General features: G+C 40.7%; 1 protein-coding gene across 3 annotated transcripts in view; it reads left to right on the forward strand.

The window, feature by feature from the left end:
• Positions 1–19,223, forward strand: part of LOC128765587 (contactin-associated protein-like 5) — a 179,673-nt gene that overhangs the window by 65,130 nt on the left and 95,320 nt on the right. For all 3 annotated transcript variants that reach the window (XM_053876360.1, XM_053876358.1, XM_053876359.1), the window contains exons 5-7: positions 3,928–4,131; positions 5,548–5,732; positions 12,849–12,992. In XM_053876360.1, the coding sequence (XP_053732335.1) occupies positions 3,928–4,131; positions 5,548–5,732; positions 12,849–12,992 (533 nt within the window). The remainder of the gene's footprint in view (positions 1–3,927; positions 4,132–5,547; positions 5,733–12,848; positions 12,993–19,223) is intronic.

The raw sequence follows: 19,223 nt of genomic DNA on the forward strand, positions 1-19,223 counted from the left end.
TGAGTCTCAGCGCTAATGTCATATTCATATGTTTGCTAAGCATGTTGAAGGCTCGAATCCGACGGCGGATCACCATACAACAGGCTTACAGCACGCGGTTGAATGGAAAGCGTTTTCATCAACACGACTTATCTCGTCCAAACATGTGTGCTTCGCATTTTACCCGACGTAAATTATCACTTGGTCACAGCTTTACCAGCAATGAGAAGTGACAGGGAAAGGACAAAAAGTTCGCCCACGCGACACATGCAGCGGCTCTGCGCGATGCTGTGCTGCATTGCATCTATTTGCACACATCATTTGGCACGCACCAGACAGAAGAAGTAGTCACAGAGCGGTCGCTTGAGCGAGCCGGTCCGGTCTGTCAGTGTCATAAAATACTGAAATTCTCAGGTGCAGGTGTGAATTAACATCGGGCACCTTTCAAACCTGCATTCAGTAACACATTTTAAGACATCTGCTTCAAGTCGTCTCATCTTTTACCGTTTATTATTAATATCATAATAACTGTGGATGCTACAGTTGCATTTAATGTTTCTGATATATCACATCGTCCAAAAAGTCTCTTCACAAATGTATTATTTATCTATTAAATAATAATAATAATAATAAATAAATAAACAAGAAGGATTGAGTCCAGTTAAAAATTGATGCTTATATTCCTTACTTTGATAAGTACTGCAACAGTTACATTGACGGAGTAATAAGCATTTTCCCATTTCTTTTTTATTATAATTATTGTTTGAAATATTTGAAAGGCAGTGAGAACCATGCGACAAACCTGACATATCTCAACCCTTGCCTTTGTAATATACAGTGTTTTCTTACTGGAAATCCCAGACACTGTACTATTTCCGCTTCACTAATGCTGCGGTTTCAAAAAGAGCTTATTCTCCTGCACATGCCGCATTTTTGGTGTGGAGTTTTTATTGCGTCAGAAGTGGGGTAGTAATATGAGACCATGAGATGCGTACCTGATGTGTTTTGAAGGACCGACAGGGGTAGATGGTGGAGCACCATTATGAGGAGTGGAGCTGGAAAACACAGCTGCTTTGTTCACTTAAACACCATTATATACTTTCAACAGTAGGTTGCATTTTGTTTGTTTTGAAAATAAGCTAAAAATATTTGCTCTGATGGAACCCCAGTGGACGTTGATAAAACCACCTGCCAGGTTGCAGTTTTTGGGGGGTTTATTTGTGAACACAGGTAATGATCACAACACTTTAGCATGATCCATGACACATCCAAAATGCAATGAGAAGCAAAACTAAAATTATTATTATTATTATTATTATTATTATTATTATTATTATTATTATTATTATTATTATTATTATTATTATTATTATTATTAATAATAATAATAATAATAATAATAGTTGTCGTAGTAATAATAATATAACTAAAAATTATCATTTTTAAAAGTGCTCCAATTCGTGATTCAACAATGTCACATCATGACCAAAATATCCATAATGTACTAAACAATATTAAAACAATTTTGCTGTTGTTGTTCTGTGCACTTCACAATTATAGTTTTAATAGTTTTGTGCAGAGCACTTCCACCCTGTTCAATCTTAAGTGCACAGATTCATCTGAAATAAAATGATGATTCAACATGATAATTCAATCAATCTATTTTTTATTTTTTTTGACTGATTTTCAAAAAATGAAAAGAGTCAAATCTGGAATCTGGATCTCAGACAATATTAAAACAAGAGGCCGTGGCTTCGAAAGGAAAATGCAAATCAGATAATATAATTTATATTCTGCAACAGCGCCTTCAATAAAATGCATGTAAAGAGGATTCATTGACAAACCTTTTCCTCGCGTCGTGAAGCAGTACTAACTAGATGAGGCAGTGAATTAATGCACTGTGAGAGATAGGATATCCCGCCGTGAGCAATTTTACGACGCCCCACCACCCCACAGCCGCGGGATGTCGGGTGAGCAAAACATAAAGGCGCTCTCGACGGCTGCTTGTTTCTCAGTTGACCAATTTCCACATTCAACGCCGTGTCTTTGAATATAAATCTGAAACACTACACAAACTACATTGTGGATCCGGCATGATTTAGGTGTGTGCTGTGGCCAGTGCGCCTGAAACGCACACGGGGAAATTGCTATTCAGCTCAGCCTGCTGCTTTACAGTCTGGAATCTGTGCTGAAGAGTCTCTCCAAGCCAGGATTATATGGAGGTGAAACTGAGAGTGCCTCCTTCTATTAACTGAGCTCAGCTATACGCGTCAGGACTTCCAGGAAGCGCATGTATTTAAATCAGGAGCGGGTGGGGGTTTGAGGGCAGGGATTATAATGGTCGGATGGGGTGGGAGCTGCTTGGTGTGCCGTGAGTGGAGGCCGGAACATTTGTAACGGGAAACATCACAGTGTGCACGACTCTTCCCTTCTCATTAAGATTATTGTCGAACAGCTTGGCTCCCAGCTCTGCTGCACAAACTGTATTTAATGATAGTCAACAGAGCTGTCGAAAAACAGTTGTGCAGCTGTCACACAGCTATCAAACCATTTTAGATCTTCTAAACTGTAAGTAGGACTCCCCCGGAAAGCCATTATGCACATTTCAAGATCTATTTAAATAACATCTTCAACTCAAGTTCTGAATCATTGTGTGATTCGGATGAATAGCTATTCAGCTTTTTCATTTATCTTGAAAGAGTGCACTGATCGGTCTTCACAGCTGAGGCAGCCACTACAATCCCGACTTCCCGTGCTGACAGGAAAATAAAAAAAGAGCTCAGCCAAAAAGAAGATGCTTTTGTTACGGCTCTCTGTGACCTATAACAAGAACATTAAAATCTAAAATTATTAAACGCTGAGACAATCTCTGCACATTTCACTTTCCTAATCTGTGTCTTCCTCTTTTAGTCCATATGCTCGATTTTACTGAATAATAGATGATGTGTTTCCTACAAAGCTTCTTTATGGGAGCAGAATATCTATGGAAAGAAAGTGATAAAGTTCAAAATAATAATAGTTTTGTATATAATAAAAATATTGTCTTCATAACTGATCACCCATCACCCATCACCCACACACATATATATATATATATATATATATATATATATATATATATATATATAGTATGTTGGTTCCTGGATCAAACCAAAATATTTTCCATTCATCGATATCAACATTTATAAGATGACTGCCATACAAACAGATTCATTTCTTTCAAAAAAACTATGCTGGAGAATTGAGAAAATTGTTATAAATTCCATCCACATATGTTCTTCTTTTGACAAGTTTAATATTTCTATTTCAATTTCAGTCTGCATGTCAATATAAATAACACCATTCATAATTGCCCTTATGCATTTAGCAACAGCAAAAACAATTTCAAAACCTTTTTGCATCATTTTGGCAGTAAAAACAAAACTTTCTTTTCTCTGTACAGGCATGACAATTGTGTGTCAATGCCCCCGTGGTCATGTTTAGATAATGGTACAATCTGGTATTGTCACGCCCCAATTTTTATTAATATAAGTAAAAGTAAATCACACCAAATGACATAATTTAATAATGAAACCCAGTAACTACTCAATTGTGACTTAATATAACGTTTCATTCCACAAAACATATTGTAAGAATCCCATATGTTTGTGAGCAAATTTAACCAAAAGCTGAAATGCATTCAAGAGATGAATCATTTCTTTATTGACTGAAGTGGAAAAAAAGTTTTTTTTTAAATTATCTACATGAATCAAAAACAGAAAACATTTAATGTCAACACATGTATTTACTTATTCATTTTCACCAGTCATATTCAACATTTTTAAGAAGCCTCCCATTTCATTGTTTTTATTAGAAGCTATCAAATGCATTTTCTCTGTGAATAAATACTGATGTGTATTCTGGACAGTTGATGTGAGATAAATGTGGTATTTGGCGCTTCTCTTTCAGAATCCTTTGTGGCAGACTTTGATGGGCGAAGCGCCTTGTTGTATCGATTCAACCAGAAATCCATGTCAACAGTGAAAGACGTGATCTCACTTCGGTTCAAGAGCCATCAGGCCGATGGCGTTTTACTGCATGGAGAGGGTCAGCGGGGAGACTACATCAGCCTGGAGCTGCATCGAGGGAAACTGGACTTCTACCTCAACTTAGGTGACCTCTGCTTATCTGAATTATCACTGTCTGTTGTTCACAGGGGTGTTTACATCAAAGTCACGTGGGTTTCTCAAACAGGCTGTTGTGATTTCATCCAGGCGTAGATGATCACACCGGAGGGATTTGGCTGCAGTACTTTTTCTCAGCCTCATTAGACGGCGTTGTATGGACTGAATCAAGCGTTTGAATAGTTTCACTTCAATGGTCGCTTTTAACTGGAATCCTTCAACTTGAATTGGAATTACGCATAAAAAATATTTGGGAATGAAGACAGTGTTGCTATATAATTCAGACTAAACATTACAACTGTTTTTTTTTTCAAAATGTATGTATTCTTGTTTCAGAACACCAATGTTTTGTCTTTTATTTATTGACATGTGTGCAGTTCAGATTGGGGAACGTATATAAGCTTTTTTTTTTTTTAATAGACAAAATGAATAAGTAGTTTATTCATGGTAATAAACGTTCCCTAATATAAAGTGTAACCAATGTTCCATCTAAACAAGGGGGGGGGAGTAAAGTATAAGGTGAATTAATACAGGTCTAAAATTGAAAAATAAAATAAATAAATACATAAATAAAGTATGGCAGTAGGAGTGAATTGTATCACAACCACTTGTACTTGGAACTTGTATTGGGCGCTTTAGCTTTAAAAGGATGTGAGGTGTCATTAATATGTGAAATCAAACATTATACCACAGACAGAACCATCTGGTGGCCTCTGGAAACTAGAACACTGTTTGATGAAACTTCATCTACCAGCATCACTAGTGTGTGCTTTGAGACTAGCACGCAGCTTATACATTTACTCACAAAAAAATGGTTTCCCAAACTCAATATAAGTGATCAGGAGTATTTGCGGCTCAGAAAATGACCAATAGGCCTGGTAAGATTTGTTTAGAACTGTCACATCCAGATAGGACATTACTCTGACAGCAACCCAGGACATTTGGCACGATCTCTATTCTGGCATCAGATGTATGTATTACAGTAGTAACCAGCTAGAGGTGCCGCAGAATGGGAATGTGGTTGACCAGTCATTGTTACCCAATAAAATCCATTGATGAAATCTGGCAAAAAAAAAAAAAAAAAAATTGAACAGAACACATTTTGAAGGTACGAGTTCTCCAAAATAAAACATTAAAAGTACATTCAAAAGCATAAAGCAAAAATCAGTGCCTTTAAAAAAAATATCCAGGACAATTGAACTGACACAAACTTTCACTCTTTATTTATATTTATATGCATATGTGTGCCCTATTTTCAGTTGCGCACACATTGAGTGATAATTGAAATTCATGCTTTGGGGAGTGTTTTAGTGGTGCCCGGTTGCTGCGCTGCTTCACACACTTAACAGAGCTTCCTGTGGAGGATGTTCAGCCTCTCACGCCGTTCCCACTGTTTTTCCTGCAGACGATAGCAGGCTGCGCTTCAGCAGGACACGTGCAGCCGTCACCGTGGGTAGCCTGCTGGACGACCAGCACTGGCACTCGGTCCATGTGGAGCGCTTCAACCGGCACGTTAACCTCACAGTGGACTCCCACACGCAGCACTTCCAAACCAACGGGGAAGGGCATTCATTGGAAGTGGATTATGAGGTCAGTCCTTGAGAAGATGCGATTATATATCTTGAGGTATGAAGTCGATTAATTGATCTCATAAGGAGGAACACACTGTGATGAGAACGTATTCCTCCTGAGCTACCTTGACCTGGCATCGAAATGGGGAAAAAATGAGGGGAAAGTAGATGAGACACATTATTTCTACTCACAAAGGAATGAAAGACTGCAGAGCTCCCACGGTATTCAACTCCACACCGCTCCTCTGTCTCATCACACTGGTTATTGTAGAGATATGATTCCAATTCTAGCTCTTCTTGACCTGGACAGCTGATGCTCTGTGACCTTGTTTATCATTTATGACTCGCTTCAACGGCTTGAAACACCAAATAAAGCTTGTAGAATAACTTATCACTTTAATATAAATCCTGTCAGGCGTGAAATCAATGTGCTCACTGATACAATTTATTTCTTTTTTTTATTTAATAATCAAATCAGTCAGTTGTGTTCTATTCGCACTACAACAACGGATCAGTGCTAGGAGCAGAAAATATGATCTTTCTACGGATATGTATATGGAAAATAGTGATGATGATTGCTACAGACTAGTGATGGGTAGGTGAGGTATCATAAAACAGCCTTGCGTGCTGTTTGAAACACTGCCTTCATGATCAGAGGCCACTAGATGGCGCTCTTGGTTTTTAAATGATGTGAGGTTTCGTTGAAATTGGTGTTCAAGTCCAACCATTTTACAGCAGACAGTGACATCTGGTGGCCGCTATAAATGAAACCTTGTCATTTCTTCAATACTATGTCATGAAACCTCATCTACCCATCACTACTACACACCAAGCTATGAGGTAAATTTCGCTAAAAGGGAGCTAGAGATAGCAACATAACAGAGAAATCACATTCTCCTAAACTAATAACAAGCGTGGGTGCTGCGGTAAATGTGTCCTTATAACTCGTCCTTGAAAAAAGTGATGGGCAGGTGAAGCTTCATGAAACATTGTCCCCATTTTCAGAGCAAGGTTTCATTGAAGGTTTTCATTAGTTTTCGAGCAGATAGTACCATATACTAATGGCCACTGAAATTGAGGACACTGTCCATTCTTACTCAAAACCAAAACCAAAACTGCAATTTTGCAAAATTGCAGTTTTGGACATTTTTATTGACTTTTTCGGGCCAATTGATATATATATATATATATATATATATATATATATATATATATATATATATATATATATATTATAGCACAATGAATTACTCACAATTATGTAACTGCTAGATATTTAACATTTTATTTTGACAGGGGCACATATTCATAAGATGAAATTATTATTATAACAGCCATTATTATTATAATAGTTATAAGGTTTTGGCATCAATGATGATCCTGTCATATAGCTCAGGATTCGGTGATGATTTGACAGGCACATGGTTTATAAACTTCGATGATATAACAAAAAGAGATAGAGGTTACGTGTATTCCTTCATGAAAAATATATTTCCTTTTTAAATCCCTGGACAGAGAGACACATTTTCACTGCAGTGAACACACAAGCACAGAGTGGAATTGATCGCGAGAAACCACTGGTTTCCTGAACAACACCCTTATAGACTGAGCCAGTGCCACGCCGATGCAGTCCATATTCCAACACATGGGGATTTCAGAAGGCTCAGCACAGCTCGGTGAGCACCGGCTGAGCTTCACCCTGGTGAATTCACCCGCTGCATTAAAGCAGCAGAGTCTTTTAAATAAATGGTAAAAGCGTACACAGCTTCCGCTCCGCAATGAGCTTGCATTATGTCGACTCAGGCCATTTGTCCTGATGCATGAGGGTAGTTCACCATAGTCCATAGAAAACAATCTTTTGGATGAGTACTTTTGGTGAAGGGCTTGCACACTCCTGCTGCTATCTGTGGCTCCAGATCATGTTTTAAAATGAGCTTTTTTTTTTTTTTTTAATGGTAGACCTTTGACTCGATGGATTGAGAAACAAAAAGGCGATGAAACCGCTCCGTGTGAAAACTTAATTTACTCGTACATTGACCTCTAACTGACTCTGACGTAGTGATGGGCTGGTGAGGAAACATGTCCCCATTTTAAGAGGTCAGTAGGTGGTTTAAAATTGATATGAGGTTTCAGTATTTTCTATTGAAGCAGAAGATTTTACACTACAGTGCCATCTAGTGGGTTCTGCGGATGAAGACACTGTTTCATGAAGCCTCGCCCGCGCATCTCAACTCACACGTACCGTACATACTGCGTATCCCTGGAGTGAACTAATCCCATGCAGTGGACATGTTCATAAAACAAGTTTTACCCCTGGTGCTGCTCAATATCTGCAAAGTTTGAAATGGACAACCAGCGGCGGATGTCATCACATTCACTCCCTCAGAGTCCCAATAATGTTGCCCTGCTTTTACTTGGATCAGCATGTGGTGGTACCTAGGAGATTTGGTCCGTACCATGTTGTTTTTCTTCTTCTTGAATCCATATCTGTTCTGTAGTTCTTTTAAAGTGATAACCTAGCATGGTGACTGAAGCCAGATCCTCCAGGGTTGCTATGTGTGCACCACTATTAGAATTGCTTATTAGCCGGAGCCCAGAATGAAAACTTCAGTCAGATCCAAGAGAATCATGTCCAACTCCTGGCCAGCGAAAGATCAAAATGTCAGCCTACCAGGTCCACACAAGTCTGGGTTTCTGAAGGGCTGCAAGCACAAAGCTAACGCTGATCGGTGCTGGCAGAGCAAGACTCCAACCTTTTATAATTGGCACAGAAAAAAAGAAAACAAACCAAAAACAATGCGGTGAAACCAAGTGACCATCAGGGGGGAAGCCACCTGATAACCACCCTCAAAGTAGTGTCTGAACATTGTCTCGGAACACAGCTATGCTATTCATCAATATGACTTGAATCCTATTTGTTTCAATTTCTGATCTTCAATTTGAGCCCAGAAGGTCATGGCCTTGCGAATGCTGCCTTGCTATTGGCTGACTAGGATCAACGGACCTAATTATAAAGCACATACACACCGCGCGTTGGTGAGTACCTTTTCCTCCAGAGTGGAAAGACCCACCGTTGCTAAGATAAATCCTCCCCCGCTGACAAGGTAAAGAGCACTCCACATGTAACTGCACAGAAAGGTGACAGGTATTTCCCATATGAGAATACAGTTGGACCTTTTGGAAAATTGTTGCAGAAATACAAATGAATGCCTCTGAATTTTGCCCCAATATTAGCTGGTAGATTGTATTTGCATGCGACTGATCTGTGGAAATATATTCTCCACTGGTCCCTGAGGGCCTCCCTCCCCAACACAAGCAGCAAGAATTTGAATAGGATTACTCACAAGTGCATCAGTAAGTTTTAGGAGTGGGAGGCAGCGGGAGCTTCAGTTGGTCCGGATGGCATTTGATGAGGGTCCCAGTTCAGTTGGTCCAGGCCGTCTTGCTTACACCCAGCGTTTATGCTTTTCAGTTTGGAAGAAGAGGCGTGTTGCAATGGAAGGGTTCCATCCCTGAGGGATTCGGCATGAGGAACTTCCCTTAATTGGCTGTTTTCTCGGAACACTTTGACAAGTGCTGGTGGGGGACGGCGTCGGCGAAAAATAATACATTTAATGAAATTCATTAAGCTTCTTTGGTTTGAAGGTCTGGGTTTCACGCTGGCTCGCCGCCACACAGCCATGGCTAATTGAGACTCTTGAACTAAACAGAGCTATTTTTAATACAGAGAGCAACACCGCCCAAGCTGCGGCACAAACGATCATTTCATTTCAGTTTATCTATTGGAAGTCTTTGTTTGGCTCCTGCTTGGAACATACAGATAGTTATTGCTCTGAATAACGTGTTTCAGTTTCTGATGCAAATTCAATTAAGGAAGTTGTTGCACTCCCACATTTTGTCTGAGGTGTCAGTCTGAGTCAGTTGGCACCATTAGTATGAAAACAATTTTAACCTTATGGGTCCCATATTCTGCTCATTTCAGGGGGGCGTAATCATTAAATCCCGGTGGTAGCACCATGGTAAGTTTCTTCTAAGAAACCACTCTATGAATCTTAACTTATGTACGTTGGAAATGGGAGGTTTTTCACTGTCTTCCCTTCAGAGTACTTTCCACTCTTCTTGCCCTGCCTCCTTTGTTGTGAGAGGTGTGAATAGCTCCTTCTACCTATTTTCTATTGGACTTCAGTGTTGCAGAGTGATGCAGAAGGCAGTCTTCCGCGTTGCATCTTGACCTATTGAGCTTTCTACTAAGAATGTTTCCACAATAAATGTAATAAATTGTAATGAATTGATCATGCACCTTAGTCACATTGCCTTCTGGGGCAACATGAGTATGGTGGAAAGCCAAATATATACCAAAGTGACCTCTAGATTGGTGTTGTGATGAACGTTATGTGGGGGGTAAACATTGCGTTGAAACACCCATGTCCCAACATGCAACAGAGAAGGGTCACTGTCTATGTAGGATGTCAAAGTCCATGTACAATGAGTTAGTGTTGACCAGCTGTACTTTCATGAAACAGTGTCCTCATTTCAGAGGGCACTGTTTTCTCTAAAATCTTTGGTTTCACACAAATATTTCCTTGAAACCTCACGTCATTTTTATACCGAGAGCGCTGAAGTTAAATCTGTTTCATGAAGTCTCATCAGCAAGACATTACAGCGCAACACATAAAGCAAGTGACTAAATGTCATATACCTGAACATTTCAATAGATTTTGCTTTTACTTAAAAAAGAAATAGTTAAGTCTCACTGAGTATATTCTGGGGCAGAAATAGTTAGGGGCGGAGCAGTATGAGGGGCGGGGCTTCTGTGACAACATGAAAACACCATAACAAAAAAAAACTAATGATGAAAAATAAACTACTCAGCTACAGCTTCTTGGCAGTTAAAAATATGTAGTTAATTCAAAATTATTATTCATAATAACAACCTAAATTTATTATTTGAGGTGGTTTGGACACATAAAGAGTAGAGGCAGCAAACTGGAAGAATACTAGCATAGGAAGTACTATGACAAAGTAAAACAAAAGAAAAAGAGGGAGACAACCATTGAGATTCATAGATACAGTAAAGGAGCGCAGCAGGGTTGGTGAACCAGTGTCATAATTTTCACAGGCTACTAGATGGCGCTCTTGAAACCATGTGAGGCTACATTGAACTAGTTGTTCAACTGCAAACATTTTACAGCACACTGTGCCATCTGGTGGCCTCTGAAAACCAGGACCGTGTGTCATGATACCGCACCCACCCATCACTAGCTTTCCATCTTTTACTCAGTTATGGGTAGTAATTTGGTTTTTGTGAAATATATTGAAAACATCAACCCTTGTCCCATAATGACATGCTTGTTTCGGCAAGAATGTAGTTTAACCTTGGTGCTGTCCGCCTTTCTGATGTTAGGTTTGGGCATAACTGTAGAATTTCAATGGATAGAATAGAATGTCACACAATGTTTCTCCTCGTGGTGTTTGAACTGCTGTGCATGACAGTGGGGCTAACGACACCCAGTTAGCAGGTGGCTCAACAAAACTGCTCCTCTGCCAAAGTTCAGTGAATGTGAATTGGAACTGTAGATTCCATTGATGAAACTTGAGATTCTTTTCAATTCCGAACAGAGACCTTGGTTTGTGGACTTCAGGTATTGATTCAGTGCCGAGAGGTGTTTGATTTATTGGATTGTTTGGACTGCGGATTATGAAATGGATTTTGCACTTCATTAAACATACTGAAAATGCATTGAGCAGCACACATACAAACACTTCCCACTCATCACCCGCCTACGCCACTTTTATCTTGGCTGTGACACGGACAGCAGTGTAAGCATCTTCATTGTTTGTCAGGGGACGTACAGAATGTTGAGACGCTCTGAGGACTCGATGATATACAGAGCGCTGTGAGCGTGCTTTGTAATATTCAACTTGATACAACTTTGACAAAGGAGACATTAAAATTTGTTATTTGACACAAAGCTATTAAAGTGGTATGCGAGATTTGATCATAGAGAAATTTAAGCCATTGTGTTTGTCACATGACTTGACACTCACTTGTTGGTTATAGTTCTGCATCTTTGCATGACATCGCTTCTTATTTTGAGCAGTGGCCACTTGTTTTGTTGGCTAACACTTGGTGCAAGCGTTATGAGGCACGTGCGTGTTGTTTTGACTGATCTGAATTGTCTCGATTCAAGGACACCTTCATGAGTTCATTGCGTGTAAGCATCGTGGACGATTTGTTCCAAACGAAACAAGAAGCTTGTACAGCGATTATAAATCAGAAACATCTTCCTCTCACTCCTTTTTTTGTGACTCTATGGGGCAGGACCAATGGTATCATTCATTTGGCTTGAGACTGAAACGATTAGTGGAGTAACTCGAGTGATCTGATTCATAAAATTAGCCTTCCAAAAATGACTTCTGCTGCGCTGTGCACATTATCTGTTCCTATTTGGGTGTGTGCAGGTGTGTGTGCGTCAGATGGAGCAGAAAAACAAAGAGAGCGGTTCACATCTGCAAACACACACGCGGCAGAGCCCTCATTAAATTTACATTTTTGGATCTTACATAACTTGATGCACATTTGTGTGCCAGTGAAAAGTAAATTCAAAAAAGGTAAAGTAAAAAAAGGATTACATTTCAGTCATCTTTGTCTCTAATACATATCAGTGTGTGTGCTTAAGAGATTCAGAGCCTCTTGTCGACTCAGTTTCAGTGTTAACAGACAAACTTCGAGCTGCAGCTTTTACTTTTCCTCCTGCTGTCTTGTCTCTGTTTTTTTTATAAGCTCTCTGGATGGCGGTTTTGTGTTTCAAGTACAGCGTCTCTTTGGAACGGAGCGATATTAGCAAATCACGGCGGGAGGGGATGGGTAATTAACCGATCGATAAGTAATTAAAGAGAGCCCTCCAGATGTCTTTCACAAGGGTGTTTTCGGTTTGGGTGATTTCCGTCTGGATGAAGTTACAACCAGGGCTGAAATGCACCATTCATGCTAGTTCGATGCCTCAGAATGGTCTGTCCCTAAGAGTTTACAACTGTTATTAAAGTTTGAAAGTGACTGGAATCCTGTTGTATTTGAAGCCAGTCGATGTGGTCCACTGTAATACGTTCATTTTGTTTTATTTGTACTTCACAGCTGAGCTTCGGTGGAATCCCTCTGCCTGGTAAACCCGGCACATTCCTTGGCAAAAACTTCCACGGCTGCATGGAGAACCTCTTCTACAACGGAATCAATATTATAGACCTGGCGAAGAGACGCAAGCGGCAGATGCACAGCGCGGTGAGTCCATAATGGCGGTATTCTCTCGACTGTTCATTTCACAGCTGGAGGTGTGATGCGGTTCGGGACTGTGAGAGCTGCACAGTCGCACAGCGTAAACTGAAATGGAGAGCAGCCCTGTGCCATCAGTCTTAATGCTGGAGGGATAATGAGGGAATGAGAAACAGGCATGTGGAGCAGCTGCAGACACACCTGACAAACGTACCTGGATGGTGCCACTGGATCAGTGTGAAACAGTCACACTTAGGGCCTCATTCTTCCCTGCATGTTTTTGAGTGCAAGCCTCCTGCTAGAAATTCAAACCTGAACTGTGTCATTGTCGTACTCTTTGGATTATAGGGGTCGAAATCCTGGCAGTGTTTTGTATGGGATTTGCAAGTGTATGCGTTTATCTCACACATTCATTTGTAAACAACCACCTGTTTCTTTTTTCCTTCATAATTCAGACAAGAATCAAGCATACACTATTTGCGCCTCCTTCTCTGGGTCGCCTCAAGTGTGCCCTAATTCACCGAATCTGTGAGGTCAAGAGTGGGGATGAGATGTCGGGTGGGATAGAGAGATGAGTGGGAGGAAACCTGAGCTGCTTTTTCGGTCACTAGAAACCGCACTCATGATGTTGCAGCAGCCAGAATCTGCAGATGACAATATCGACAGTATGTCAGTGTTTGATCTTGTCATCCTTGAAATGTAAATGTTTCATGTGTATGCAACTGTTCTGCACAAAGGTATCGTGACACAGACCACATCATTCGACTATAAATGTAATGTTTTTTTCGTGTTATACAGTACAAGAGCCTGAAAGTTCCCTGTTCCTAAGGGCTGAGCAGGGGCTGCCACTGCTTACGTCTGGCAGAGTTCAGCACAAACATGGGAAAAGTGTAGCCCTTAATGGTACGATTTATCTTCACAGAAAACATTTTAGCAAACACTGTAATGAGCTTGTGTCCACATGCAGTTTTTCTTCTACCACTGTGCACTCTCAATTATTTCCAATTAGGACGGAGCGGCAGACAGCTAGTTAAAAAAAATGCTGATCTTGAATGTGTGTTAGTGGCTTTTCGGAGCACTCTTAACTTATCTCTGCAGCCTGCAGAAGTTCCCCTCGCCGAAGACGTTTGAACTTTTTCCACTTTTCCGTGGTTTCTTTGCAAGAAGAATGATGTGCAGACAATAGCTCTGTTGGTCTGATGGATCGCCGTGTTAGTCTGAAACAGTTCTGGAAACAGGCTTCATCAAACAGCTCTCGGACAAATTGACCATTTTTGCCATGTTATTGTCTCCAATGGAATGTGTCACATTCTCTTTGCTCGGGGGGGCGTCAGATTGAGCATGACAGATGGGACATCACCACTATTAGGCTCATCCATAAAAGGCATGGACACTGGCATCTTCACCGCGATGCTCAAACTCCAGAAAAAAAAAAAAAAAAAAAGATAAGTGACGCTCTTACTGGACCACTTGTGTGTAAATACGGTTGTCATGGGAACACAACTGAAGCATGAAATATCTGATGTCACACTTAAATAGAACGCTCTCAGAGGCTGCGGCAATTAATTGCTTTAATATTTGATTTTTGTCATGATTAACAGACTTAACCGGGTGATAAATAACAATAATCCGTCATTAGAGTTCTCTTCATCTTTTAAGCTCCTTACTATAGTCTGAGATTATCAAGGAGGATAAACCAGAAATAGAAGGAATGGGCTTTCTTCGATGGAACTATGTGAGTAGACTGTGGAGAGTGTTGAGATGTGTATTTATGCCTCGTCCACATGAAAACACAGATTTCCTGCCATCGATTCAGCAGAAACGATGTACACAAGTCAGGCAAGCATAAAAGAACCTGCCCCTCCTCACTCCCATGGCCTGTTATATTTACGCCTTTGGACTTGTGAGTCCTATGTTGACGCCAAAGTCAGCTTTCCGCATGTTGACGCATAGGTGTTTCAATGGAGTAAAAACAGAGAGGTGGGAACGCGCATCAAGGGTGTGGTGGCAGGTGAGGGCGAAGCAAGAGGTCACTGTGACTGAATATATATATATAAACAACCTACTCGAATTACGTCCACCTGTCAGTACCGTACTTACGCCCACGGCTAGCAGATGCTTTTTTTTTTTTCAATGTCTGGCATCTCACTCTCACACAGCGATCTACCACTACAGTAGTACCTATAAATTAACTTACGTCCAATCCAACTTACAACCAGTTGTTTGAAACTGAGTCGGTCGTAAGTCCGCTATTACTTGTATATATATATATATATATATATATATATATATATATATATATATATATATATATATATATATATATATATATATATATATATAGATCATATATTGATCAAAAGCAGCCCATGGCGTCAGGATATGCCGCGGATGGTGGGACATGTGCTTCAATCCAAAGCCTAATGTGTCAACATGCAGCACTGAAGGCTCCCTGAGGACTTCAAAATCCAATCCAATGTCAATATCTTGCGTCATTGGGGGTGAGAATGCCTGCAAGCAAATTGAAAACTACTACTGAGGGGTTGGACTGTTTACGAGTGGCACTTCAATCCACAAAGAAACCTTCCATCTCTACTAGATCCCTCTGAGTGTGTAATGGCACTGGAGCTGAAACGCGACCATTCCACTCAATGTATGTTTGCACCGTTTATGTGACATGTGTCTCAGCTGCAGAGAGCTATAGCCCTCTGCGGTGGACACACAAGGTTTCTCTTTTGGCGCCAGAGCAAAATTCAGCTTGAGCGGGTGAGGATGAAGAGCAGCAACATAATAAAAGCATCCGGCTACGTTTGAATGTAACACAAACTCAAAGTAATTGGTGTTTATACAAACCATGTGGTATCAATTAAAACTTGACTTTGGGGGACTCGCGAACCATGGAGCTCAGATTTGGTACATAACACAAACTCAGACACAATGAAAGCAATGCAAACATGTGGAAACCCTAGGACAAAAAAAGTGTTAAGTGCTTATGTAGCTTTTGTTTTGGATTGGTTTTGAAGTGTTTTTCAAACATAACAATGTAGTGCAGAGTAAACTAAGCTGAATCTAGACTGGATTCGAGATTTGTACTTGCCAGGTTTTGTTTCAGAATCAACTTTGCCTCGGTCTCGTCTATGTTTTCGCTCGCTGGACCCAGGAATACCACCTTACTGGCCATTACCGTAAGTAACTTTATTTAGGTCAATGATGAGGAGGATAAAAGAGCGCTAAATATGAGGGTTGAGCCTGCTCTGAATACAGCATTTTTGTCCTCAATAATTTCCACTGTTGTGTGTTCGTGGTCTCCATTTATTAGCAGAGTAGTAAAGTAGTAAACGGTCAAATATTTTTAATGAAAACTTCTGAGCTTGTTGGAGATGGGCTATGTTCCACAGGATATGAGTTCGGTGGTCTCCTGCTGGTTCATTTGGCAAATACGGCATACATTATGCATCATATGTTTTGGACTTGACCTGGCCTCATCGCCTATAAGTCTTGGTCATTTTCATGCCATGGCTTGCTCCGGTCGTGGTCTTGACTGAGTCTTGGGATAGGTGGTCTCGAATTCAACACTAGTTCTGAGTGTCTTGCAATAGTAATGTGTGTCAGCAGCTGTCAAAATTAGTAATATACATTACATTTCATTAAAATATATAGACCATTATTCTTCCCTCAATGGGGAAATGTTGCTTGACGCCAGCAGACAACGTCGATAGCAAAGGGGTATTTGTGTACAAGAAGGAACGCAGTTATTCTGAAATCCATACAAGAATTGGTGCAGAAAGTGTTGACTAAAAAAGGCATCTATATCACCTGTTTTGGTCAATATTAGTTCTCACATGACCTGTGACTGTAAACAGAGCCTGGAGCAAATAATAAGAGAAGGCTGCTGACATGGAAGACTTGGTCAGTCCAAAACAAACAAAAATACAATTCCAGAAAAAAAAATAAAATTCAAATCTGTCATCCCAGAGAGCCGAGGAGGATGGCAGGCATCCCAACTGAAGGTCACGAAAAGGCTGAGACGGCAAGGCACGGCCCAGAATCAAGTGAGCAGCCCAAACTCTGTCAAGAAAGCAATATTCAGAAGAAACAGAGGAGATTCGTGGTTTTGCAATTGACTTCTGGTGTGTTTCTCTGGCACCAGGGTTAGCCACACCCTTTACTTAAAACCTGTGGAGAAAAAAAACACTCACACAACTGTCCATATCTGCCACAGCTACAGCTAGATTTTGATCATAAACCTGGAGCATGTAACCCGTTTGCAGTCTTCGCCTGCCCCTCAACCCCATGTAGCTCTGTCCCCTCACTCCCCTAGAGGCAGAAATGGAATGAAATGGACGGATGAAAGGATGTGGCCACATATAGGAGCTAAAAACCCGGGTGCACTTTATCAAAATAAAACCTTTTACCTTTTCAAATAAGAGAAATTTGAATTATTAATAAACTAGAAACAGCAAACAGCGCATTCGAAAGCAATAACGCTCTATTAAAGTGCACAGTCCTCCGCTGCCGTTTGAAGACTTTGCTGGCTTTTTTTTTCCATTATTTTTCTGTCAGAGCCACCAACTCAACAAGCCTTTATCCTTTATTCAGAACCTATGGAGTTTTAAAATTGACTAAATAAATGATCAGAGTGAAATGCGTCAATAAAAATAGAACCTGTAATTTTGTTGATGTTAGAAGTCACTTCTCCATGGCTACCTCTCTTCAGATGAAGCACAGCGAGTCTGCATCCACGCAGCCTTTTACTTCCTCCTGTGTGGATTATTGAAACACGACTGACTGAATGAAAGGGTTGACAATATAGCAGCCTGAGTGAGATGGACGTCCAAGTCGTGTTCTGACGTCACCAAATGTGCACCACAGCGCCGGCCACATTTTTCCAGAAATAACACAAGCATCTAGATAACAATTGCTTATACTGTGCTGCGTCTGTGGTCTGATGACAATGGAACTCTTTTCCTTTTATTTTTGCCACAGGAAGTCAAGTAAAGCGTGAACATGGCTGCAGCTACCGTTGTGAGCTGTGAAAAGGCCCTTTGAATAATTAACCATCAGGAGAGCAGAGTGTTGTTTTAGGGCACACGAGTGTGATCACTGCACTCTCAGACCAACAAACCAGAACATAGAATAAATAGTTTGTCTGCAAAGACACACATGAGTTTGCCTTTTAACTCAAAGCAGCGGCAGCTGGAAACGCAACCTGCCACTTCTGATATCCAAAACAACAAGTGCGAACCATTAGATTTACCATTTAGATTGAATTATATATTGATATCAGTTAAATAAAAAGTTATCTGAAAAAAGATTTACCTTCTTGCTTTTCATGATTGTTGAGAGAAGTTGTTTCAATGGTGGTTGGCAGAAGGAAGTCATTCATCTATCCATCTTTCACCACTGGCCCAAGGTTGGGTAGCACAGGGCTACAGTTGGAGCAAAAAGGTCCAGAATTTATTCTTCCCAGAAACTTCCTGCAGCTCTTTTGGAGAAATACAGAGGCGTTCCAGGCCAACTGAGTGACAGTGTTTACTGGATGCATGCCCGGGGTCTCCATCCAGTTGGACATACCTGGTACATCTTTCCACAGGGAGGCATGCTGTCCCGAATGAACAGCACATAGTCACTTCTAAGGCGTTACATATGGAGGTAGATGAAACAGTGCCCCAGTTTTCAGAGACCGCCTGATGGCGCTCTTGGATTTGAAATATTGTGAGGTTTCATTGAATTAGTTGTTCAAGTCCAAAGGTTTTACAGCAGACAGCGCCATCTAGCGGCCTCTGAGAATCAGGACACTGTTTCATAAAACACTGTGTCATGAAACCTCACCTATCCATCACTAGAGGTCAACCTTTCGCATTGATGCGTAGGTCTTTCAGTGGAGTCAAACGTTTCCCCACCCAGGTGACGTTCAACCGAGGGATTGTGGATCGGCTTTACATACCAAGACATTGAATATCCAGAGGAATAGAAGTGCCGCCCCATGGCTTAACCCTGTCCTCAACCTTTCTTCTCTGTGGCTCGCCTCCAGCTCCTCCAAACATGCGTCAGTTGTTCAACCGATGCGTCAACATGTAACGCAGACGCCTGATTCCATGTCACATTTGGATGCAAAAATAGCCAACATTGGCACCTTGGATGTGAGTCTGTGTTGGAATGATGAGCTCTATATCCAACAGTATCTAAAATGTAGTTCAGAAACTCTGTGTGTTAACTTAAAATTTGATTGAATCTTGG

This window comes from Synchiropus splendidus, chromosome 10 (genome assembly GCF_027744825.2).
Source record: "Synchiropus splendidus isolate RoL2022-P1 chromosome 10, RoL_Sspl_1.0, whole genome shotgun sequence".
In the NCBI taxonomy this organism is placed as follows: Eukaryota; Metazoa; Chordata; class Actinopteri; order Syngnathiformes; family Callionymidae; genus Synchiropus; species Synchiropus splendidus.